The 26504-nt window shown below is 43.5% G+C and overlaps 1 protein-coding gene across 3 annotated transcripts in view; it reads left to right on the plus strand.

The window, feature by feature from the left end:
* yap1 (Yes1 associated transcriptional regulator) overlaps positions 1 to 26504 on the plus strand; it is a 172875-nt gene that overhangs the window by 139881 nt on the left and 6490 nt on the right. For 2 of the 3 annotated variants that reach the window (XM_038817709.1, XM_038817711.1), the window contains 3 exons: positions 13716 to 13903; positions 24464 to 24594; positions 25789 to 25818. In XM_038817709.1, the coding sequence (XP_038673637.1) occupies positions 13716 to 13903; positions 24464 to 24594; positions 25789 to 25818 (349 nt within the window). The remainder of the gene's footprint in view (positions 1 to 13715; positions 13904 to 24463; positions 24595 to 25788; positions 25819 to 26504) is intronic. The other variant, XM_038817710.1, reaches the window with a different exon arrangement.

A 26504-nucleotide genomic window follows, 5' to 3' on the forward strand; every position in this document is an offset into this window, starting at 1 on the left:
TTTCTCATATCCTTTCTTTGCCTTTTATACTCATTTTCTCACTTCCCCTCAGTATATTCTATATTTATCATGGTTCTCACTTTTATTATCAGCCCGGCATCTGTCTTATGAACCCTTTTTCGACTTCATCTTTCTTTCATCCCAGAGCTCTAGCTTTGTGCTTCTCCCTATTATGTACTTCCAACTGTACCCGAACCATCTCCTCTTGGCAGACTTCCCTGGCAATGTTGGATTCCAGTTTACAGGTTTATGTTTAAATGTTTATCCATTTCACCTTTCAAAATAATTTTTGGATCAGGTCAGCATAACTTGCTGTGTTACTTTTTTTTCTTGTGTTACTGCATTAAAACTTGTGTCCTCTTGTTACTTACTGACGCTTATCTTTAATTAAACTATCAAAACCATTCATGATTTTGAACACCTCTCAATTCTTCCCTTAACTTTATCTGCTCAAAGGGAATTACGCCAGTTCCTTTAATCTATCTACCTAACCGAAATCAAACATTCTTGGTACCATTTTAGTTGATGATCACCGCGTTCTCTTAGGCCCTTGATATCCATCCACTGGTGCCCAGAATTGGTCACAGTACTCCCAACTGGACTATCACCAATTTTTTGAGCGTTTATTGTAACTTCCTTGCTTTGTACTCTCTCTGCCTCTCTTTATAAAGCCAATAATTAAACATCCTTGCTTCCCTTTGTCCTGTTACTGTCAAAGACTTGAGCATGAATACCCTGGGTATCTCTGTCATTGCACCCGCTCTTAAAATTATATCATTCGATTTGTATTGCCTCTCCTCATTCTTCCTATCTAATCTATTGATGTCACGCTTGTCTGCACCAAATTTCATTTGCCATGTGTCTACCCATCACACCAATCTCTCTGACCTCCCTGACGTCTTCCTCTATATTTCAGTGTTGTGCCATTTCCAGACTTTAAAATTATGTATTTTATACTCCTGCCCAGACCATTAATGCCTATCAAAAGCAGCAATAGTCCCAACACCAAACCAGAGTGACACCACTAGTCAGAAAATGAACTGCTCATCAATCTACTTTCTATTCTTTGGCCAGTTTTGTATCCATGCGACCCTTTAATCACATGAGCTAACAAACCTATTATGGTGCATTTATCAAATGCCTTTTGGAAGTCTATACATCAATGACATTATCCTCATCAACCCTCTTTGTTACTTCATTTAAAGAGCTCTAATGAGTTAATCAAACACAATTTGCCTTTCCCTTGTGCACACGCTGATTTTCAACTACTATAGAGAGCCGTATAATAGTTGAATTTTTGAAACCACTTTTTAGGAAGGGTTGACATTTGCACAAATAGTTTTGAGGGATTGGCATACAGGCCTAATTTGGGCTCATGCAGCACGAAAAATAGATCAAAACAGATTCTTGGGTGAATTTCAAAAAAGATGGTTACTCTGTCAAGTTTAAAAGTACGCAGTTGTAGGCTTACTTTCAAATGTTGGCAGTCATTATTTTCCAGTCGGTTGTACGACATGATTCCACCAACGCAGATTGTGTTGCCTGTTATTGTCACAAATATGATTCTGCTTTCATGTCAGGAAGATAACCAACATTCAAAACTCTCAAAGAAAATGTTTTCAGAATAAATGGTTCTAAAAACATTGTTTATTTTTCTCCCTCCCCTTGATCAGACACTGAGTTGCACCTGGGAGGTTGCCTTGAGACTTGTCGCCCGGGATAATAACACTAAAGAATTGATCATCATTTTAACACTTTTATTTTCAAAGACAACAGGCCCACTCTTTTTCCAATATAAAACCAGCAAATGCTGGAAATATTTGGATCAGGCAGCACTTCTAGAGAGACAGAGAAACTGAATTTAACATTTCTGGGTGATGACTTTTTGTTGAACCTGGAAGAGTTGAAGTAAGTTTTAAATGAGTACAGAGACAAAGTGGCGGGGAGGGGGAAAAAATAGGACAGCTCTGTTATTGAGTAAAGAGAGATTAAATAACGAGGAGATGGGAATGGAACAAGTAAAGAAACAAAAGATGATTCAATGGAGGCATAAATGGGAAAAAGCAGGATCATTCATAGATATTTCATAGAATCTCTAAGGTGCAGAAGGAGGGCATTCCGACTGTCGAGTCTGCACCACCCTGTGAAAGATCGTCCTACCTAAGCCCTATCCCCATAACTCCACCTAACCTTTTTTGGACACTTGGGGCAAATTAGCATGGCTAGTCCACTTAACTGGCACATCTTTTGACTCTGGGAGGAAACCCACGCAGACAATCATGCGAGGTAGGAATGAACCCGAGTCTCATTGATAGTGGTTGTCCATAAAAAAACATGAGAAGAGTTGTTATGACCTGAAATTGAAGAAGTCCTGAAAGGCTGAGAGTGTTAAATTGATAGCTGAGGTGCTGTTTCTCAAGCTTGCGGAGTGCTCAATTGGAACAGTGTTGGATACTGAGGTTGAGGATGGTGTGCAGCAGAGATTTAAAATGCCGGGCAACCAGAAACTTAGTCACACTGGCAGACTGAACATGTTTTGTAAAGTGATCACCTATCCTCTGGTTGGCCGTCTCAATGGAAAGGAGATGGTATTACTTTTTTTAGATAATTTAGAGTGCCGAATTCATTTTCTCCAATTAAGGGGCAATATAGCATGGCCAATCCACCTACCCTGCAAACCTTTGGGTTGTGTGGGCCAAACCCATACAAACATGGGGAGAATGTGCAAACTCCACATGAACAGTGACCCAGGGCCGGGATCGAACCTGTGACCTCGGTGCCGTGAGGCAGCAGTGCTAACCGTGCTGCCAAGGCGATAGTATTGTGAATGGTTTTCTGAATTGCATGTAAATCATTGTTTCATCTGGAAGAAATGTTTGTGGTCTTGACAATGGGAAAAGAGGAGGTAAAAACACATCTCGTGTCCTTGAATGCAAGGGAAATGCTAAGGTGTGTTGCCGATGATTGAGGAGTGGACCCAGGTATTGTCAAGGGAATTGTCCCTTTGGAATGCTGAAAGGAGAGGGGAGTTGTTTGGTGTGAATGGCGGAAGATAATCTGTTGAATGTGGAGATTGGTGGTTTGGAAGCAGAGGACAAGGGGAACCCAAAGAGTGAGAGCAAAGGGAAGGAATGAGAGCATAAGTGTAGGAAATGGAATAGATACCGTCAAAGGCCTTGTCGATATGGGAGCGGAAGGGGGGGTATCCTTGAGGGAAATGAAGATGTGGAAGGTGACGTCAGAATGGATGCAGCAGAATCTTGTAAGGAGTCTAGTTTGACGGCTATGGTGACGGCAGTGTTGCCAATGGCTCCAAGAAGGTATTCAGGAAGCCCAGTGGTGCAGTCCATGGTGAAGATATGGAATCAGCTGAGGAAGCATTTTAGGATGGAAGGGATGTCAGACCTAACGCCGCTGTGGGAGAATTATCGGTTTGAGCCGGGCGGCGGTGGATTGTGTATATGGGAGGTGGAGGGAAGTGGGGCTGGTCAAGGTGAGGGATTTGTATTTGGAGGAAGGGTTTGCCAGTCTGGTGGAGCTAAAGGAGAGGGTAGAGCTGTCGAGGGTTAGTGAGTTCAGGTATCTACAGGTTAGGGACTTTGTGCGAAAGGTTTGGAGGGGGTTCCCTAGGTTGCCGGGATACATCCTGCTGGAGCGACTGCTGCTTCCGGATGTGGAAGAGGAGGGAAGAATTAGGGATATAGACAAGTGGCTGGGGAGCAGGGAGGTGAGTGGGTGGTGAAGATAGAGGAGAAATGGGAAGGGGAGTTGAGAATGGAGATCAATTGGGGAGTATGGACTAAGGCACTGTGTAGGGTAAACAGGACCTCCTCGTGCAAGGATGAGCCTGATACAATTTAAGGTGTGCACAGGGTGCATATGACTTGGGCAAGAATGAGTGGGCTCTTTCAGGGGGTAGCAGATGAGCGCGAGAGGTGTGGGTGGGGACCAGTGAATGTGCGCATGTTCTGGGGTTGCGAAAAATTGGGAAGATTCTGGGCAGGAGTGTTCGCGGTCTTAGCCAGGATAGTGGAGGAGGGGGTGGGCCCAGGTCCTTTGATGGCGATATTTAGGATTTGCGATGCCGGAGCTCGTGGAGAGGAGCAAGGCTGATGTCGTGGCCTTCGTCTCTCTGATTACGTGGCAGCCGATCTTGCTGGAGTGGTGGTCAACATCGCCACCGGGGAGTAGCGGTATGGTTGGGTGACCTGTATGACTTCCTGTGTTTGGAGAACATAAAGCATGAGTTAAGGGGCTCAGCAGGGGGGGTTTGAGAAAAGGTGGGGGGTGTTTGGGGATGCAGGGGTGGTGGGGAGGGGGGAAAAGGGGGCAAATCTGTACAGACTATAGTTGATTGTTGAGAAGTATGTTTCCCGGGGTGTTTATTGGCTGTAACCTATTTTGATACGTGTTTGTGATAAAATACTTTTTAAGAAAAAAAGAATGGGTGCAGCAGAAAAACTGGGAAAATGGAGCAGTCTTCACAGGAAATGAGGTGGAAGGAAGGGTTATCAACGTAACTATGGGAGTTAGTGGACGTAGTAAATATTGTTGATAGCCTATCCATAGAAATGGAAACAACAGACATTGAGGAAGGAAAAGGGAGGCAGACATAAATCAAGGAAATGTGAGGAAGGGATGAAAATTGGAAGAAAAGTTTAATTAACTTTTCATTTCACGCAAAACCAGAGAACAGTACCGATTGAACCTTTTCATGTTTTTAAAAAATAGAACATAGAACAGTACAGCACAGAACAGGCCCCTCGGCCCTCGATGTTGTGCCGAGCATAGTCCGAAACCAAGATCAAGCTATCCCACTCCCTGTCATTGTGGTGTGCTCCATGTGCCTATCCAATAACCGCTTGAAAGTTCCTAAAGTGTCCGACTCCACTATCACAGCAGGCAGTCCATTCCACAGCTTAACCACTCTCTTGAGTAAAGAACCTACCTCGGATATCCCTCCTATATCTCCCACCCTGAATCTTACAGTTATGCCCCCTTGTAACAGCTACATCCACCCGAGAAAATAGTCTCTGAACGTCCACTCGATCTACATCTATCTATCCCCCTCATCATCTTATAAACCGAAAGTCGCCTCTCATCCTCCTCTGCTCCAAAGAGAAAAGCCCTAGCTCCCTCAACCTTTCCTCATAAGACCTATCCTGGAAACGAGGCTGCATCCTGGTAAATCTCCTTTGCACCCTTTCCAATTCTTCCACATCCTTCCAATAATGAGGTGACCAGACCTGCACACAATACTCCAAATGTGGTCTCACCAGGGTCATGTATAGTTGCAGCATAACCCCACAGCTCTTAAACTGGAGCCTCATGTTAATAAACGCTAACACACTATAAAAAGATGGGGATGCAAGTAGAATGAAAACAAAAAATGTTCACCCCTCCCATGAAAAGACCAGCATATTCAAGTAGGACATATATACAGGGTCCCAGAGTAATATATTTTATTTGGAGAAAGTGAGGGTAGTGAAGAGACAATTTCTTGGTACTTTAGAACTTTAATATTGCTGAAAACGAAAAAGTGTTGCTGAAGCTTTTTGTCTTGCACTCATTAGGACAAACACAAAAATGCGCCATTTCAAATGATCATTTATGCTGCAAGTGAGAGTGCTGAGTGACTAATAGCTACATGAATAACCAATTTGAGATTGGTTATCAGCACGGTAGCATTGTGGATAGCACAATCGCTTCATAGCTCCAGGGTCCCAGGTTCGATTCCAGCTTGGGTCACTGTCTGTGCGGAGTCTGCACATCCTCCCCGTGTGTGCGTGGGTTTCCTCCGGGTGCTCCGGTTTGCTCCGGTTTCCTCCCACAGTCCAAAGATGTGCAGGTTAGGTGGATTGGCCAGGCTAAATTGCCCTTAGTGTTGGGTGGGGTTACTGGGTTATGGGGATAGGGTGGAGGTGTAAACCTTGGGTAGGGTGCTCTTTCCAGGAGTCGGTGCAGACTCGATGGGCCGAATGGCCTCCTTCTGCACTGTAAATGCTATCTATAAAGATGATAGGTCGAGATCGTAACATAGTTAATTTATGTTTGCTAGAAGTGGCACACATTTACATAGAATATACAGTGCAGAAGGAGGCCATTCGGCCGATCGAGTATGCATTCATTCTTTTGCAAACAAGAGGAATATGTTCAAGCCTTTTTGAATTACCTGGGAACTTGGGGTGTCTGCATCCCCATTGCTGTCTCCATGACCATACCTCGGCCAATCAGACTTGACTTCTTCACTTCCAACCAGCATCATTTTATCCTGTCGTTTGAATTCTTGTAATTGTTTGAAATTTAGTGTTTTTGCATTTGTACTGAAAAGTATAAGACGAAGTTTCAGCAACATGTCTCAGTTTTCAGCAATAACAATAGGAAATTTTGTACAGCAGGAGAACATCTTCAGCGGTGGAGTATGTTGACGATGGGCCTCCATTCTAGGAAGAAACAATGAATTGGGTTGTCAAAGTGAAGGATAGAGGTGTAGTTTGCCAACAGCGGATGTTTGCTGGACTGCCTTTAATAGCCACATTTGTCCCTCTCCTTTAAGAACACTGAAAGATTGTTAATTGTCAGGTATAATGGTTAGCACTGCTGCCTCACAACACCTGGGGCCTGGGTTTGATTCCAGCCTTGGGTGCCTGTCTGTATGAGTTTGCACATTCTCTCCGTGTCTGCGCGGGTTTCCTCCGGGAGCTCCGGTTTCCTCCCACAGTCCGAAGATGCACAGGTTTGGTTGATTGACCATACTAAGTTGCCCTTTAGTGTCCAGGGATGCGAAGGTCAGGTTACGGGGATAGGATGCGGTAGGGTGGGTCACGCAGTGGACCTGGATGGAGTGCCCTTTTGGAAAGTCGGTGCAGACTCGATGGGCTGAATGGCCTCCTTTTGCACTGTAGGGATTCCATGATTCTAATTTACATTAGTTGCAATTGGGAATAGCAAATATCCCACGTAAGGTGCAGAAGACCAATCAGAGTTTGTTGCTCTCCAAGCCAATTGAATGTGCCTGCTAATGTGGACGGTCACCCAGAAAACAAGATTGGCATGCCTTGTACAGCATGTCCCGTCAACCTGCTCCCAATCAGTAATTAAAAACAGAGAAAAACATAGAATTTACAGTGCAGAAGGCCATTCGGCCCATCAAGTCTGCACCGGCTCTTGGAAAGAGCACCCTACCCGAGGTCAACACCTCCACCCTATCCCCATAACCCAGTAACCCCACCCAACACTAAGGGCAATTTATCATGGCAAATCCACCTAACCTGCACATCTTTGGACTGTGGGAGGAAACCCACGCACCCGGAGGAAACCCACGCACACACTGGGAGGATGTGCAGACTCCGCACAGACAGTGACCAAAGCTGGAATCGAACCTGGGACCCTGGAGTTGTGAAGCAATTGTGCTATCCACAATGCTACCATGCTGCCCCCGGGACACATCAATTGTGTGATGTAACAGTCAAATGTTGAAAATTCTCAGCAAATCGGGCAGCATCTGTAATGTCTGAAGCTAAGTTAACATTTCCGATCAATGAACCTTATCAGAATGTGAAATGTTCCGTTTCTCTTTCCAGGAATCTTGCCTGATTTGCAGTGTTTCTCCAGCATTTCTTATACTTCCAGCATCTGCTGTATTTTGTTGAATCAACAATGTGCTAGTAGGGACCAGCTATTGGGCATGCCTGTGTACCACTGAGCTGTTCACTAGTGCTAAGTTCAAGTTGATCTGCAGACCAGTTTAAGAAATGTGACCCCTATGAATGGGCAATGCAAGACTGCTGCTTCTGAGGATGAATTTGGTGTAACCACAACATGGTTATTTTGCATAGTTGAACCACAATGTTGATTTTTAGAGGCATATTTTATTCATCTGTAGTTGAGTCAAATCATTGCTTGTAATTGAAGATTTTTAGCATTTATTGCAAATGGCATTGAGTGGCATAGCTCATGCACAAGGTGACGTGTCAACTAGAAATAACCAGTGTCACTAATCACTAAGGAAATGCTCTGGGTAGGGGCTGGCAATGCCTCATGGAACATTATGTGGGTGATGTATTGTTCACTAATTTATTGGATAGAAAATGTGTGGGTCAGGAAGGGGATAGGGGCACCTTTTACATTACAAAGTGAATAATGGTGATGTGTTTTAAGTCTAATGATGCCACTTAGCACACATGCCAGTTTCTGATAAATCAAAGTGGGCCTCACGGTAGCATGGTGGTTAGCATCAATGCTTCACAGTTCCAGGATCCCAGGTTCGATTCCCGGCTGGGTCACTGTCTGTGTGGAGTCTGCACGTCCTCCCCGTGTGTGCGTGGGTTTCCTCCGGGTGCTCCGGTTTCCTCCCACAGTCCAAAGATGTGCGGGTTAGGTGGATTGGCCATGCTAAATTGCCCGTAGTGTAAGGTTAATGGGGGGATTGTTGGGGTACGGGTATACGGGTTACGTGGGTTTAAGTAGGGTGATCATTGCTCGGCACAACATCGAGGGCCGAAGGGCCTGTTCTGTGCTGTACTGTTCTATGTTCTATGTTCTAACTGTCATTCATGGTGTCATGGGAGTGTCCCTTTAAAAAATGTTTTATTTTGTCACATTGCTTCAGTGATGTCATTGTGTGGGTGGAGCTGGGCTGTGGCTCTGGGTTTTACTTTTGTTTTTTTGAGCTGGGAGCTGTTTTGGTGACTGGGTTTTTGCTTTCATTTTTTTGGCTGCTGTAGGATTAGAAAGAGAAGTATTTCGGCCTGTCTCTCTCTTTTCAATTTTAAAGTTTAATTCCAAGGATGAAAACCAATATCTACAGTTATCTAATTTTGGTAAAAGGATTTTTTGGTTTATGGGATATTGTTAAATTGAAACAGTCAAAGGGGAAATTTATTAAGGGTTATACATAGATTACTGTAGCTGTGTGGGGTATTTATGTTGGTAGTTGATAAAAATGCTTACTGTGTGTGTTTGTTTTTGATAAAAAGTGTGTACGGCCTCTGTTTAATAACACCTGAAAGGGTAGGCCTTTGTGCTCCCGGTAACCAAAATTAATACAGTAGGTCAGGTGAACTCCATGATATACTTTGGAGTTTTCTAAACCATGGGCCATAACAATGGTCAAGGTGATGATCCATATCTGAGGAGCGAGGGTAGGGGAGAGGAAGAACCTCTTCAACTTGTGGTAGGGGAAGAGGTAATGCAATCCAGATATGTAAGTGTGTGGGAAGATCTCCCACCTTCAGCATCTGAAAACCATCTCCATCACCTGTCTTAAATTTCAATCATTGGTCTATTTTTCTTTCTCCCCCCCCCCTTTCTCTCCCCCCCCCTTTCTCTCCCCCCCCCTTTCTCTTCCCCCCCCCCTTTCTCTCCCCCCCCCTTTCTCTCCCCCCCCTTTCTCTCCCCCCCCCCCTTTCTCTCCCCCCCCTTTCTCTCCCCCCTTTCTCTCCCCCCCCTTTCTCTCCCCCCTTTCTCTCCCCCCCTTTCTCTCCCCCCCTTTCTCTCCCCCCCTTTCTCTCCCCCCCTTTCTCTCCCCCCCTTTCTCTCCCCCCCTTTCTCTCCCCCCCTTTCTCTCCCCCCCTTTCTCTCCCCCCCTTTCTCTCCCCCCCTTTCTCTCCCCCCCCTTTCTCTCCCCCCCCTTTCTCTCCCCCCCCTTTCTCTCCCCCCCTTTCTCTCCCCCCCCTTTCTCTCCCCCCCCCCCTTTCTCTCCCCCCCCCTTTCTCTCCCCCCCCTTTCTCTCCTCCCCCTTTCTCTCCCCCCCCTTTCTCTCCCCCCCCTTTCTTTCCCCCCCTTTCTTTCCCCCCCCCTCTTTCCCCCCCCCCTCTTTCTCCCCCCCTTGGTTTTGTGTCTTTGCTTCACTGTTGGTGGTGGCTTGTCACTTTGAAAGTCCCTGTGGTACTCTCCAGTTTAGAAATTATGCTGCTCTGGCACTGGTTCCGTTTCCCACTCAAAAAATATCTCCCTACTCCACCCCATAATTAACCTCTTAACGAGTTCCATTCAATTTAAAAAGTACCAATTGCACATCTACTTTAAAAAAAATTTTTAAGAGTACCCAATTAATTGTTTCCAATTGAGGGGCAATTTAGCGTGGCCAATCCACCTAGCCTGCACATGTTTGGGTTGTGGGGGCGAAACCCACGCAAACACGGGGAGAATGTGCAAACTCCACATGGACAGTGACCCAGAGCCGGGATTGAACCTGGGACCTCGGCGTCTTGAGGCTGCAGGGCTAACCCACTGCGCCACCGTGCTGCCCCCAGTTGCACATCTACAATGGCTTTCAATTTCTCAGCAGCAAATGGAGAATGTCGCCACAAATCCTGCACCGTTCCATCTTTCTTCGAAGGTATTGACCCCTTGCTAAGCTACAGGGAGGCAGTAAGCATTATTCATTTACAGGTAATACCAACCTATTTGATTATAGTTAAGCCTTAATCTTTCCTCATGTAGTGATCTGCATATCTGTATATACACAAGGGGTTAATGTATAGTAATAGCAGCTAAGTGATCACCACATGGCAGCACTAACGAGGGGCATAAAAGACCGACTCAGAGTTCCCGCCTCTGTGTATATTGTGACTAGTGACCAGTGGTATAGAGAGCTAGCTCAGAGTGCATGTGGAGTTAATCATAGTTTATTATTATTTAATCTTATTTATTTAATATCTAGTAAAAGTATTGGAGATAGAACAAACTCAGTTTATTTGTTGAAGTTACTTGATAAATTATTTGCTTTCAACGGGTGACTACGAGTATTAATCAACAGTGACTTTAAGAGCATCTCGGTAAGAAGCAAATGTGTAACATATATTACAGTAAGTAATGTAATACCTCACACAATATCTCTGTTCCAAATTGATGCATAATTTGGACCTTTCTAGTCTGGTTCAGCTATATCCATTGGTTGAATTCATCAAACATCCGGCAGTCATGATTTGTATGACTGGTACCTTTCTTGTTCAAGGTGTGGCAAATTGAGGTATAGGGTCAGCGTTCTGATCTGGCTCGAGTCAGAAAGTTGCGGATTCCAATCCCACTCCAGAGACCTGAGCGCACAATCTAGGGGACAGTTCTGAGGGAGTGCTGCACTTTTTGATGAAACATTACACTGAGGTGCTGTGAGCCCCCTTGGGTGAATGTACAATATCCATGGCACTTGATCCATGGCACTAGTTCAAAGAGGAACAGACCTGGCCAATATTATATCCCTTAATCAAGATCACAGGAACTGGTTGCCTGCCCATTTATGTCATTGTAGTTTGTGGGACCTTGCTGTGCACAAACTTGTTCCGTTTCTTCAGTACTTTGGGAAGGTCATAAAAAGAGTTATGCAAGAGCAAGTCTGTTTGATGTTTGTTGTTCTCATCTGGATTATTAGGTGTTGAAAACTTTTTGTTCATATGCCAATATTTTCAATGCATTGTGAATGCAGGGTATGTTGTCAACTACTGTGTATAACAGCATTAGGAAACTCTTTCTCTTCACTTGGCTACGGTGATTTGTCCAGCACACTCCCTCAGCAAGATGGAAGTTTAAAACTTACATATGGGAATCTATTTTTAAGAGAGCTGCAAATGAATGAAGTGACATGAATTGAAGCTGGTTATAAAATAAATAAATTTTGCGAAGCTGCAGTGACTTTTTTTACATTCCATCTTTCTGTAACAAAATTTAATTTATTAGTGATGGCAATTAACTACTGTTTTAATAGAAATGTCGATGGTGTGAGCTGAGAAAAAATTGCATGGAATTTGATTTCAAAAATTGCTAATATTTCTGAGCAAAAGAATTGTTGGTATGGAAAACGGAAATATTTAGCCCTACAGATTTCTGTGGTTGATTTCTTGGTATAGCGAGGGTTTTTAATCTGCATCTGATGTCATACCTGGGAGTGTTTGCAAAAAGGTTAAACCAAGAAAGCTGCTATGAGATCTCTGCAACTCGCTGGTACCAAATTTTACAAATGATTCCAGTCAATTACTTGCCTATACTCAGCTACATAGGTGATCACTGTTTATCAGTCACAGCATGTTATAACCTGCGTGAATCCTATTGGCCGGGGGACTATTGGTTATCCTATGAAATATTTTTTTTATTAAAACAGTAAACATTACAGTTGTATAAGGCCAAACGGTACGAGCACCCATTTTGCATTGGAGAAACTAGACACCCATGCCTCTGTACCAACGTAAGGGGGGGTACGTATTCTGATTATTAAAATGGTAAACAACAGTTAGACAAAAACAAACTCCATACAAGTACTAAATTTTGCACTGGAGAGATCAGATATTCTCGCCTCTGTATCAACATACGGGGGAGGAAAGGGAGAAGGGTGGGGGGGAGAAAGAGAGGGGAATGGGGAGGTTTGTTGGGGAGACCTCTGTGTCTGGAGGCCCCTCCGGGCCGTCCCCCTCGTCCCTTAATGCACCTCCCCTGAATTTGCATCTGGGACAGAGCATCCTCTGAGTCGAGGTCGCGTAATTATACATGGGACATGAGGTGTCCCAAGTTTTATAGTAATATACTTCTTCCAAATAATATATTTGGAAATACAGCTTGAGGACACTTGAGACACATGTCCACAGCTCTTAAAAATCAGTATTTATACAACACTGAAATGATTAGTATGAGGATTTTAATGATTTTTATTTATTCATTTGCTGGACTTGGGCGTCGCTGGTTGGGCCAACATTTAGAATTAGAACAGTACAGCACAGAACAGGCCCTTCGGCCCTCGATGTTGTGCCGAGCAATGATCACCCTACTCTAGCCCACGTATCCACCCTATACCAGTAACCCAACAACCCCCATTAACCTTATTTTTTAGGACACTAAGGGCAATTTAGCCTGGCCAATCCACCTAACCCGCACATCTTTGGACTGTGGGAGGAAACCGGAGCTCCCGGAGTAAACCCACGCACACACGGGGAGGACGTGCAGACTCCGCACAGACAGTGACCCAGCTGGGAATCGAACCTGGGACTCTGGAGCTGTGAAGCATTGATGCTAACCACCATGCTACCGTGCTGCCCATTTATTTCCCATCCCTAATTGCTCTTGAAGGCGCAGTTAAGAGTCAACCACATTGTTATGGGTTTGGAGTCACATGTAGGCCATATTTCCAGTGAGCTAGATGGGGTTTTACAACAATCGACGATGGTTTCATGGTCATGATTAGACTTTTAATCCCAGATTTTTGTTGAATTCAAATTTCGCCAACTACCATGGGATTTGAACCTGAGTCTCTGGATTACTAGTCCAGTTACAATACCACTATGATAGACTACCAGTATAACAGACTCTGTGGCATGCAGCCCTCGATAAACTCACTGAATGTCTATCCTATATTATCTAGGACCAGGAGACATCCAACGCCTTTGATAGATGTTACTTTTGGCAGTGAGTTGACTAGTCCAATCAAGAACTACGGGTATTTTGAATGCTGATTGGAATATTCAAACCCAGATATTCTTGGATTTTTAGTGGTGTTTGAATTACATGGAGTTGTTTGAATTACATGGAGTTGTTTGATTATGTCCAAAGCTTTTTTTAAAAGTGTTTCTGGCATTTCTGGGAAATACTTGCATTTAGTTTAATTGTGAACGACTGACATGCAGGATTTCCCTGGATTGCTAATAACATGTAAATCCCAGATATAGCTATGTTTTCGTAATCTCTCAATTTGTTTGAATAATATGGTCTCTTATTTTTGACAACAGCAGTGGACCAACAAAGACTGACTCAAAGTGCTCCTGTCAAGCCACCTCCATCCATAGGTTCTCATAGTCCACACAGTCCACAAGGAGGGGCGATATCAGGCTCCAACACACAACAGCAAATGAGGCTCCAGCAACTCCAGTTTGAAAAAGAGAGACTTCGATTGAAACATCAAGAGCTCCTACGACAGGTGAGTGCCTGAATTGACACTGGAATAAGCTAACAATTTTACTATAGCCATTGACTTTAGAAAATTAAATTGACGTCACTAGCAATTATTTTTGCAATGTATGCTTTGTTCAGCACAGTGAGGCAGATAGGACCATAGGAAGAGGTGCCCCTCAAGCCAGATCTACCGTTGAATGAGATCCGTGTGCTCTAATTCCATGTGCCTGCTTTTTCCCATTTCCCTTAATATTCTTGGTTTGCAGAACTGATCAATCTCCAATTTCAAATTAACAATTGACCCAATGATTCTGGTTTGTGGAAAAACATTTCACACCTCTGCTCTTTTACATATTAAATTTTCCTACCTTCACTTCCAAAAGATTTGTCTCGGATTTTTAGGCTCCCTTCATCCTAGATTCTCCAGCCAGTGCAAATAGTTCATCTATCCTATTTGTTTCCTCACTTTGATCAAATCAGCTTGGATCCTCTAAATTCCAGGGAATGCAACCACAGTTTGTGTCATCTCCCCTCTTAATTTAACCCTTGGGGTCTAGGCATCATTCTAGTAAATCTGTGCTGCATTCCCTCCCAAGACTAACGTAAAAATCTAGTCAGATCTAATGTCCGGAACTGAATATAGTATTCCAGTTCTGAAGAAGGATGGGGCTGTTTAGCACACTGGGCTAAATCGCTGGCTTTGAAAGCACACCAAGGCAGGCTAGCAGCACGGTTCGATTCCCGTAACAGCCTCCCCGAACAGGCGCCGGAATGTGGCGACTAGGGGCTTTTCACAGTAATTTAATTGAAGCCTACTCGTGACAATAAGCGATTTTCATTTCATCATGAAACCTTAATTCTGTTTTTCTTGCTACAGATGTTGCCAGAGGTGCAGAGTATTTGCTGTATTTTCAATTTTAATTGCAGTGCTCCAGATGTGGTCTAACCAGGGCTTTGTATAGCTGAAGATGATGTCTAACGTCCTGTAATTTAGTCCTTCAGCTATAAAGGCTAACATTCCATTTGTCTTTTCCATACCCGTCCATGATACTTTAATCTTTGCAAATGAGCCCGTAATTCTCTTTGGGCCTCCACTGTTCTAATTTTTCACCATTTAGAAAGTAATCTGTCTTAATAATTTTTAGATCCAAAGTGGATGACCTCACACATGCTTGCATTAGGCAAAACTGTGGTAAATATGGAAGGCGGTGGTATTGTCACTGGACTAGTAAGCCAGAGACCCAGGGTAATGCTCTGGGGTCCCGGGTTCGAATCCCACCATGGCAGAGGGTGAAATTTGAATTCAATAGAATTCTGGAATTAAATGTCTAATGATGACCATGAAACCATTGCCAAATGTCGTTAAAACACCCATATGATTCACTAATATCCTTCAGGGAAGGAAATCTGCTGTCCTTACCCGGTCTGGCCAACATGTGACTCCAGACCCACACAGCGTTGCGGTTGACTCTTACCAGCCCCACTGAAATAGCTCAGCAAGCCACGCAGTTCAAGGGCAATTGGGGATGGGCAACAAATTTTAAAAATAAATAAATTTAAAGAGTGCCCAATTCTTTTTTTTTTCCAATTAAGGGGCAATGTAGCACGGCCAATCCACCTACCCTGCACATTTTGGGTGTGGGGGTGAGACCCACACAAACACGGGAGAATGTGCAAACTCCATACGGACAGTGAACCAGGGATCGAACCTGGGTCCTCAGCGCCGTGAGTCAGCAGTGCTAACCACTAAGCCACTGTACTACCCCAGTTGCTTTTATTTTTATCTTCCTTGCCTCTTCAGTCATCCGTGGTGGTTTTTTTGGCAAGTACATCAGGATATAAGCTGGTCCTGCATCAGATTCCTTTTTTAATACTAATCATTTGTTGTCTTACCCATTGACAAATGTATCTAGTTTACTGGATAATCTGTTATCCTGTTGAAATAAGTCAACCACACAGAGCTGGCATGTTTTTGCTGGATTCTAATGCCGTACTAATTTTATTATGTATTGATTGGTGGGAATTGATCTCTTAACCCCCGATTTGGAAATACAGTCCCAAACCGCTATGCTCTGAGACCTCGTGGAAAACTTCCAAAAAAGTTCATATGTTGAGGGAGGGTAGAATTTGACTCGGCTCTGATTCATTCATGGTTAAATGGCCTGCCGACGATCACCGCCAGGCTCCTGTGGAGAGCAGCCAGCTGAGTGATGTATCAGAGGATAGCTTGTGATCCCGAAACTATGACTTAGCAAGTTTTCACAAGGAGGAACAGGAGATGGAATTTGGTCAGCTTTATTACTACTATTACTTCGGCACACCAATAGCTTAATTTTGATTTGAATTGAGTAGCTCTGATTTAATTTTAATCATGCTCAAGTTTGTGGAGCAAAGAAAATCAACTTTAGTTTTGCTGATGCAGTTGTACTCATTTCTTTTTAGTTTTTCCAATTAAGGTGCTGGGGTTAAGGTATGGGGCTATTTAGCACAGGGCTAATTCGCTGGCTTTGAAAGCAGACCAAGGCAGGCCAGCAGCGCGGTTCAATTCCCGTAACAGCCTCCCCGAACAGGTGCCGGAATGTGGCGACTAGGGGCTTTTCACAGTAAAATCATTTGAAGCCTACTTGTGACAATAAGCGATTTTCATTTCATTTCATTTCAATTTAGCATTACCAATCCACCTTCTCTGTATATCTTTGGGTTGTGGGGGTGAGACCCACGCAGACATAGAGAATGTGCAAACTCCACATGGGCAGTGACCCGGGACCGGGATAGGTCCTCAGCGCCGTGAGGCAGTTGTACTCATTCAACACAAATGAGAAAACCTTGGATTATTGAAGGCACATCCCTTAATTAAATGGTGATGCACATGGTGGCATGCAACAGTCAATTTCTGGCCCCCACCTTCGGAAGTATTTTTTAAATAAATATTTATTTTTTCCGAATTGAGCAATTTAGTGTGGCCAATCCACCTAGCCTTCACTTTCTTAAGCATTTTAACAGTATTGAAGATGTTTGTTGAAAGAAGATAATGCATTTCTAATAAAATTGCAAAATTGTTGTATGTGAAACCGTTTAATGCTGCAGTGCAGCATTTCCGAGAGAGAAAACAGTTCAATCCTGATATCCCTAATTTTCTCCAGTAAGTAAACTTCCCGGTCTCACTCCAGCAACTGAATACATTTAGCAGGCAGATGGTATTAGATTTGTCTTTACGAATGCACAATTTTGGTATAATATGAAACCAGAGAGGCTTGCAGCACAGAAGGAGAGACAGTTTGTCCATCATCTTTATGCCAACATTTTGCTTATGTATTCCAAAATGAATTCCTACTCTACCTATGGCATTGCATCTTCACCACTTGAAATATGAATTGAATGTTCCATCCAAAAGATGCAATGGCCTTTACATGATTTATTTAGATTTCCAGAAGGCCTTTGACAAGGTGCCACATAGGAGACTGTTAAATAAGTTAAAAGCCCGTGGTGTTAAGGGTAAGATCCTGGCATGGATAGAGGATTGGCTGACTGGCAGACGGCAGAGCGTGGGGATAAAGGGTTCTTTTCAGGATGGCAGTCGGTAAATTTTCACAATGTACCTTAATGATCTGGAAGAAAGTATTGAAGGCACTGTTGCTAAAGATCTGTAGAGGGACAGGTAGTATTGAGGAAGCAAGGGAGCTGCACAAGGACATGGACAAGCTAGGTGAGTGGACAATGAAGTGGCAAATGCAATACAATGTGGAAAAAATGCGAGGTTATGCACTTCAGAAGGAGAAATTTAGGCACAGACTATTTTCTAAATGGGGAAATGCTTCGGAAATCAGAAGCACAAAGGGACTTGAGAGTCCTTGTTCACGATTCTCTTGAGGTTAATGTGCAGGTTCAGTCAGCAGTTAAGAAGACAAATGCAATGTTAGCATTCATTACAAGAGGGCTAGAATACAAGACTAAGGATGTACGTCTGAGGCTGTATAAGGCTCTGGTCAGACCCCATTTGGAGTATTGTGAGCAGTTTTGGGCTCCGTATCTAAGGAAGGATGTGCTGGCCTTGGAAAGGGTCCAGAGGAGGTTCACGAATGATCCCAGGAATGAAGAGCTTGTTGTATGAGGAATGGTTGAGGACCCTGGGTCTGTACTCGGAGTTTAGAAGCATGAGAGGGGATCTTAATGAAACTTGCACGATACTGCAAGGCCTGGATAGTGGACGTGGCGAGGATGTTTGCACTTGTAGGAAAAACTAGAACCAGAGGACACCATCTCAGACTAAAGGGACGATCCTTTAAAACAGGGATGAGGCGGAATTTCTTCAGCCAGAGGGTGGTGAATCTGTGGAACTTTTTGCCGCAGAAGGCTGTGGAGGCCAATTCACCTGAGTGTCTTTAAGACAGATAGATAAGTTCATGATAAATAAAGGGATCGGGGGTTATGGGGAGAAGGCAGGAGAATGGAGATGAGAAAATATCAGCCATGATTGAATGGCAGAGCAGACTCGATGGGCCGAGTGGCCTAATTCTGATCCTCTGTCTTATGGTCTTTACCTCAGCTACGACTTGCAGCAAAAAATTCCAAGCTCCTATGGGCCCTCTGTTTTGCTGGGTAAAAAACAACGTCTATTCTTGCTTTGAGATGGTTTTAAATTCCTGGTCTATTGCTACTAACTCCATTTCCAGAGAAAATAGTATTTTGTAAAACACCATTTTTAAAAAAACTACTATTAAGTCTCCACATAAGAGCTTTTCCTTTGCAGGGTCTTTCAGTTGGATATATTCCCAATCCTTGTTTTCATTCCCCCGCCTCGCCACAAAATTTCAAATTTTTTTTGTTTAAATGTTTCCAACTAAGGGGCAATTGGTCTGTGGGGATGAGACCCACACAGACACGGGGAGAATGTGCAAACACCAAACAGACAGTGACCCAGGGCTGGGATCGAACCCGGGCCTTTGGCGGCATGAGGCACGTGCTAATCACTGTGCCACCGGGCTGCCCCTTATTCCTCCCAAAATATTTGACTTATCCACATGAAATTATATCTGATAAACTGTATAACTATGTTAGCCTCATTCTTTAGTTGTAAACTTCATTATCTGCTGATGGGACAAAAGTGAGAAGTTCAGCAAAGTTTGACATTTTGTTCCCTACACTTAAATATAAATCAGCTCTATATACTGAGACCTAACATGACCTCTAGGGTGCACCTGATCCAGCATTCTCCAATCTTCTCTCTTAGGCAGTCCCTTGGGATCAGGATGACTTGCTTCCACTCTGGCCCAGTAGGTTCTGAAATGGTTGAGAAGTCCATTGCATAATCTGCAGACCTGATTACTGCAGGGCTGGTGTGTTTGAAGGGTTGCATAGATGGGTTGTTTGGAGGTTTGTGCTTTCCAACGTCACAACTTCACCCTGGAATCTTGCTGACCATCTTTGTGTTCGCTGCCTGTCCAGAAGAACCTTCTCGTTTTGGTTTATCTTAAGCCAGCAACTTCCATGAGTCAGCTGGGGATTTTTGATCTCTTTGGAGATAGCCACATCCCTACAAGAGTAGTCATTCTCCTGGGACTCGCCTGACATAACAATTCAGAGTAGTACCGTTGATTTGGAAATATGATGTCTGTCAGACAAACCACATATCCTGCCCAGTGGACCTGGCTTTGAATGATGAATGCCTCAATGCTGGGCAAGTTGGCTTGGGAAAGGATGTTGCTGTTACACCACCTGTCTTGATACCAGATTTGAAGGATCTCATGAAGGCACCACAGGTGCCATTACGCGTAGCACAGTGGTTAGCACTGTCGCATCACAGCTCCAAGGTCCCAGGTCCGATTCCCGGCTTGGTCACTGTCTGTATGGAGTCTGCACGTTCTCCCCGTGTCTGCGTGGGTTTCTTCGGGGTGCTCCGGTTTCCTCCCACAGTCCAAAGATGTGCAGGTTGGGTGGATTGGCCATGCTAAATTGCCCTTAATGACTAAAAAGGTTAGATGGGGTTATTGGGTTACGGGGATAGGGTGGAAGTGAGGGCTTAAGTGGATCGGTGCAGACTCGATGGGCCGAATGGCCTCCTGCACTATATGTTCTATAAAGGGATAGGGGGAGGTGTGGGCTTGAGTAGGGTGCTCTTGCCAAGGGCTGATACAGTCTTGATGGGCCGAATGGCCTCCTTCTGCACTGTAAATTCAAGAAATCTAGGTGGTGCTTTAAGGTGGCTGCTGTAGGTTGTCCAAGTCTCCAAAGCATATTGGAGCCTGGGGAAACCTGCCTGGTAAACCATGACCATAGCCTCGGGTTTGAGATATTGGTGCTGAAATACATTCTTCCTCAGTTGGCTGAAGCCTTAGCTGGCATGTTGGGCTTGGATGATGAATTTCATCGCCTGTTGTCTGTCTTCAAGAGGAGGCTCCCAAGATGTGGAAAAATACCCACATTTTCCAGGATCTCGCCATTGGTCTGAAGCGACAGGGGGCGGGGGGGCATTGTACTGTTGCAGGTGGTCGGAAGAGGACCTTCATTTTCTGGGGATTTAGTGAAAGATCCATTTTATCACGCGCTGATGAAAAGTTTGTCGTCAGTTCTGTAGATTATTTCTATGGCTTAATGTATGACTTGTTGCCCTAACCTTGTTCATTGTTAATCAAGTTTTTTTTTAAAAGATTGATATTACATTCAAGAAACATGTTTGCCCAGCATTAAAAAGTATTTTTAAAAGGTTATGTGGAATTATAAGTGCAAATTGGCTTGAATGTATTTAAGACTTTCATACCTATCAGGATAATATGCTCATATCTACCAAAGTCTACTCGCAAAGCATTACAATTATGACTGGGATGGGAGGACTGTGCAGCTTATATAGCCCCACTACTCTGCAGGTCACACCATTAGTTCAAAAGTTTAATTCAGTTGCCAATGATTTACCTTCACTGCTGTTGGACAGAGAATAAAATAAACTTTAACCAGTCTTTTTTCAATCAGCTCAATGATTGATTTACTATAAAAACTTCCATTGTAGAAACAAGTTGCAAGAACTGGTATACAGCAAATTGTACTCTGGAAGTATAACTATCTATCCCCTTTTAAAAATAGCCCAAGGCATATGTGCACGCACCCACCCAAGCAGATGGGATGTCTGCGTAGATAGGCTTTAGAGGATAGGCTTTATAACAAAGAGTAAACTTTGCAGGGTTTTGATGCAGTCGATCTGACAATTTCTGCTGTGGGAATGGCCACTAAATGTCTGGAGGTTCTCTTCAGCGGAGCTTCGGTGTGGAGGATAACACAGCTGGATTAGTTCTTCTTTTCTCAGCCTTGCAGCACTCCAATTATGCTCTAATGAGGATTCTCTGGCTGCAGGTTGATGACTTCACATTAGGCCAAGCCTTCCTTCTCAGCTTATTCCCCAAAACACATGATTTCAAAAACAACAGGTTCAAAACTTAAAGCTTATCCATGTCGTGTGATTTCCAGTAAATCACTAGACCTTGCCTTAGCCAGTCTTTTCCCCATCAATTATGATAATTGCAAGTCAAAACAAATAGCTCTTCCTATCAAGTACAATGCTGCTCGGTGATTTCTTAAAAAATACATGCTTGTCGTCAGTCCAAGATGAACATTTTTTAAAAAATCCAAATGCCCAAATAATACTACATCCTTCCATATTTTAAAGCAAAAATATAGGTTTGAAAGATATGATTCTAACATTTCATTTAGTAGCATTTTATTGCTGTTTTCACACCATTCATTGAGGGCATCAAGAGTTTCCGTACCTCACTTGACTACTCACGCCTAGGCTCTGACTCATATCATCCACATATATATGGCATTTTGAGGCATGAAGGAGCATCAATGAGTATTAAGAATTGGGTCGAGCTGAGTTCCCCGAGGCACACCTGTTATGGGCAGCACGTAGCACAGTAGTTGGCACCGTTGCTTCACAGCGTCAGGGACCCAGGTTCAGTTCCCAGCTTGGGTCACTGTGAGGAGTGCGCACGTTCTCCCCGTGTCTGCGTGGGTTTCCTCCGGACCCTCCGGTTTCCTCCCACAAGTCCCGAAATACGTGCTTGTTAGGTGAATTGGACATTCTGAATTCTCCCTCCGTGTACCCAAACAGGTGCTGGAGTGTGGCGACTAGGGGATTTTCACAGCATCTTCATTGCAGTGTTAATGTAAGCCTACTTGGACACTAGTAAAGATTATTGTCAATTGGATACTTTTGGACAACAGAACGGTATCTGACAGTGCTCAATGAGAAAGTCAGCAAACGTTTGGACAAGAATCTAACATAGCTTTAACTTTACCAGCTTCTGATACTCGATGATCAATCCTGTCAAATATCTTTGAAAAATCTATTGTAATAATGGTTGAGGTTGTTTCCAGTTTATTAGCATTTTTATCAAGGAAGCTCACAACATGAACCAGACAGTGGGTTGTCGATGTTCGAGCCCAAACTGGTAACAATCCTGTAGGGGAGTGATGCCTTATAATGACCACTTAATCATGAACTGCTTGGTCCCATGTTGCTGGTGGTTGCTTTAATACTGGAACAACAGTAGCCCCCCACCCCCTCCCCAAAGAAGCAAACTAAACATTGCGTAATGGAACATCAAACTCTTAGTTGAAGATTCAGATAAGCTTGGATGGAACTCCATCTTGACCTGTTCCAGTTTTAAGTCTTGGGCTTTTAGAAGACTTCTCACGATTAGATTACAGGAACTTTCCTAGAATAATAATCTTTATTGTCACAAGTAGGCTTACATTGCAATGAAGTTACTGTGAAAAGCCCCTCGTCACCACATTCCAGCACCTGTTCGGGTGCACAGAGGGAGAATTCAGAATGTCCAAATAACCTAATAGCATGTCTTTTGGGACTTGTGGGGAGAAACTGGAGCACCCGGAGGAAGCTCACGCAGACACTGGGAGAACGTGCAGACTCCGCACTGACAGTGACCCAGCCGGGAATCAACCCTGGGACCCTGGTGCTGTGAAGCCACAGTGCTACCCACTGTTGTGCTGCCATGCTGCCCTATAAATGTTGGTATTTGGGGAATGTTAAAAGATTTTATCACCAGCAGCTTCTGTGGAATATCTATATTGACATTGACGATTGAGAGTGGCTGAGACTGATCTCCATTATAACCTGTTATGGTCTGGGATGATAGCATCATCAGTTTAATGTGTTGCCACTACTATGGTGGATTACCCTTTCTACTGCATTATTTGGTCACAAAAGAAGTATGCTTTTGCATTTGGAAGGCCTTGTGGTGGTGGTGGTACTTTCATTCCTGGGAGGCCTGCTGTTTAAAAGCCTTTGTAATTTGCAAATAAGAGAATTTACCTGGCAGGTGATCCATCCAAGCTTTGTCTCTTTGAATTTGGACATTCCTACAAATGAAGTATAAATTCAACGCACACAGTTGTAAAATGCACTGCATCTAGCAGAAGTAAGTGTGTCTTCCCAATGATTCTCTGGATGATGAAGTTGCATGGATGAGATGCTGAGAATTAGTGACCAGAATTGGTCTGTGTTCAATTATCTGATATTACTATGTTGATCAACCCAGCCCAATCTCTGACAGACACAGGCTGCAGGCCTGAAGGATGCCACATGTGTATTGTTAATTAATTAAACCACCACCTTCAGCATTCCTGGATCAGAAAAAAAGGTCCCAGCCTTTTGTTTTTAAATCATTTGTTTTCCATTAAGGGGCAATTTAACATCACCAATCCACCTGCTCTACACATCTTTTGGGTTGTGGGGCTAAGACCCACGCAGACACGGGGAGAATGTGCAAACTCCACACAGACATGACCTGTGGCCAGGATTAAACCCGAGTCCTTGGCGCCGTGAGGTAGCAGTGCTAACCACCTCGCCACCATTCTGCCCGAAGGTTCCAGCCTTTTGTCTGTCAATAAACCTGTAATCTACTTTGTATTCATGTGAGTGTCAGATGAGGACAGGATCAGACTTTCATGCTATATTTAACGCAGTTGACTTGCTCACTTGGGTAAGGTACTGGAAGGCAATTGCACATGAGACTGCACAAGTTGGAGCTTGGAGCCTTGAGTGAAGAGTATTGGGAGAAAGTCACAAGAAATCTACTTCGTCAGACATTCATTTTTGATTCTCCTGATTCCTCGTCATTTCAGCCAACCAATCATGTTACTGCAGCTGCAAGCAAATGCATGGGGGGGCCAAATCATTATATAAACTTTTTATAATTAAGATACTTGAGATTTATTCAGCAAAGCAACTTTGTAAGGGAAGCAGATGCTATTTTATAAGCAATTAAATTCGCACAGCAGATTGCTGAAAGGAACTAATGTGCATCATTAATTGCATCCTCAGTGCCTCTTCTGTAGAACTGCATTAAGCCCTGTTTACGTGAGAAAGTCAATAGGAGGTACATTGAGGTATGTTGAGTTAAACTGGGATTATTGGATTTAGTGTTAAACTATTAAAAACTGACCATTGTACTTTCTTTAAAAAACATACGATAACAGTATATTTAAGAATAAAACATGAATGAGCTGGCACCACATTTTGTGATTAAACGTTTTGTGGTCTCTGGCTTCACTTTTTAAATACTGTTGACAGGAAATGGCCTTGCGCAGTCAATTGCCAACAATGGAACAAGATGGCAGCCCTCAAAATCCAGTTTCATCATCTGCAATGTCCCAAGATGTAAGGACAATGACTACCAACAGTTCAGATCCATTCCTTAATAGGTGGGTATCAGTCACATTTCTTGCTACTGGCACAATTCTTATATAAGTATCTATTTTAATAAAATATTCTTGAGATTTCAGGTAATTACATCCTACAGACAAGACTTGCTCACGGTCTCTGAAAGTGCACACTGATAGCTGAAAAGTAGTCTCCCATTTTGAGTTTGGTATAAGGCATCAACATTGCAAGTCTGCAGGGATCTTCCACAGATGTCATAACTGTAGTTAGTTCAAGCTGCATTTACTTTGTATTCATTAGTGGTATTAAACCAATTTTGGTGAAACTGCATACATGGTGGAATGGGGCAATCAATCAAAACCAGTGCGATTATGGAGCCTTTCCATTAGACTTTTGCAGAATCTGATTAAAATGTGAAACAGTATAAAGGGCAGAGTGAATGCGACAATCAAAGTTATATGCAAGTCCATTGAAATAACATGTTTTCAAGTGAGAGATATTGAAACGGCACATTTTAAAATCAAACTGAAACTTGGCTGCTTTGATTAAAAACCATCAGTAATTATGTGCTTCCCCCATTGTATAAACACTTGTTCCTTGTTGGTGGCTGTATAGCATCCAATAATCATAGATCATAGAATTTACAGTGCAGAAGGAGGCCATTCGGCCCATCAAGTCTGCACCGGCTCTTGGAAAGAGCACCCTACCCAAGGTCAACACCTCCACCCTATCCTCATAACCCAGTAACCCCACCCAACACTAAGGGCAATTTTGGACACTAAGAGCAATTTATCATGGCCAATTCACCTAACCTGCACATCTTTGGACTGTGGGAGGAAACCGGAGCACCCGGAGGAAACCCACGCACACACGGGGAGGATGTGCAGACTCGCACAGACAGTGACCCAAGCCGGAATCGAACCTGGGACCCTGGAGCTGTGAAGCGATTGTGCTATCCACAATGCTACCGTGCTGCCCTGTTCCCATGATATTGTGTGCTTGATTCGAATATAGAATGCTGCTCCACTCTCGGGAGGAAGAGGGAAAAAGTGCAGATTTACTGAGCAAGATAGCAAGATTAATAAATGCGGGACCTTAATTAGTTGAGTGTTGCTATAATTATCTTTGCAGCTTTGGGTATGGCTGATATTTGAAGATCATTTTGTGCTTTGCTGAAGCAATGTTTGACACTGTCTGAAATGTCAGTTTTCTTCTATTCATTATCTCTAATAAAGGAAATTTGAAGGATCATCCTGCATTGTTAGGTATGTACCTTATATCTGGCAGAGGGTGCTTGGCTACCTGCCCAGGATATGTGTTTTTGAAAGAAAATCTGTTATCTTTTCCACAACTGTGAATCTCTCCAATCAGGTTTCTTCCTCTGTTACAGCATGAAAACAGCTCGAATTAAGACCATAAATAACATCATCTTCTGTGATGGTAGTATCATCCTTCTCATTCTCTCTGCAGTCTTTGGTACGGTCAACAGAACCATCCTGGTCCAGGCCCCCTCCTTTAACCCTGCTTGATGGAATTACCTTCACTTGGTTCCATCCATATCTAGCCAAAGCACCTGCAAGAAAGAAAGATCAGGCATTTTATAAACATTTCATAACCTCAGGACATCCTAAAATCCGTCACAGCAAATTAAGCACTTTTGAATTGAAGTCATGCTGTAATGTCGGGAACATGTTAGCTAATTTGTGGACATCAAAGTCCCACAAACAGCAATGTGATGATCAGATAATTTGTTTAATGATGTTGATAGAGGGATAAATACTTGCAGGACCCAGAACTCTCTTGCCATGAGAGGGCAGACTGACCTTTACTTTAATATCTCACCCAAAAGGTGACATTCGAGAATCCCTGCAATGCAGAAAGAGGCCTTTCAGCCCATTAAGTCTGCGCTGGCCCTCTTGAAAGGGAAATGTACCTCGGCCCACTTCCCTAC

Source organism: Scyliorhinus canicula, chromosome 14 (genome assembly GCF_902713615.1).
Source record: "Scyliorhinus canicula chromosome 14, sScyCan1.1, whole genome shotgun sequence".
NCBI classification, from domain to species: Eukaryota; Metazoa; Chordata; class Chondrichthyes; order Carcharhiniformes; family Scyliorhinidae; genus Scyliorhinus; species Scyliorhinus canicula.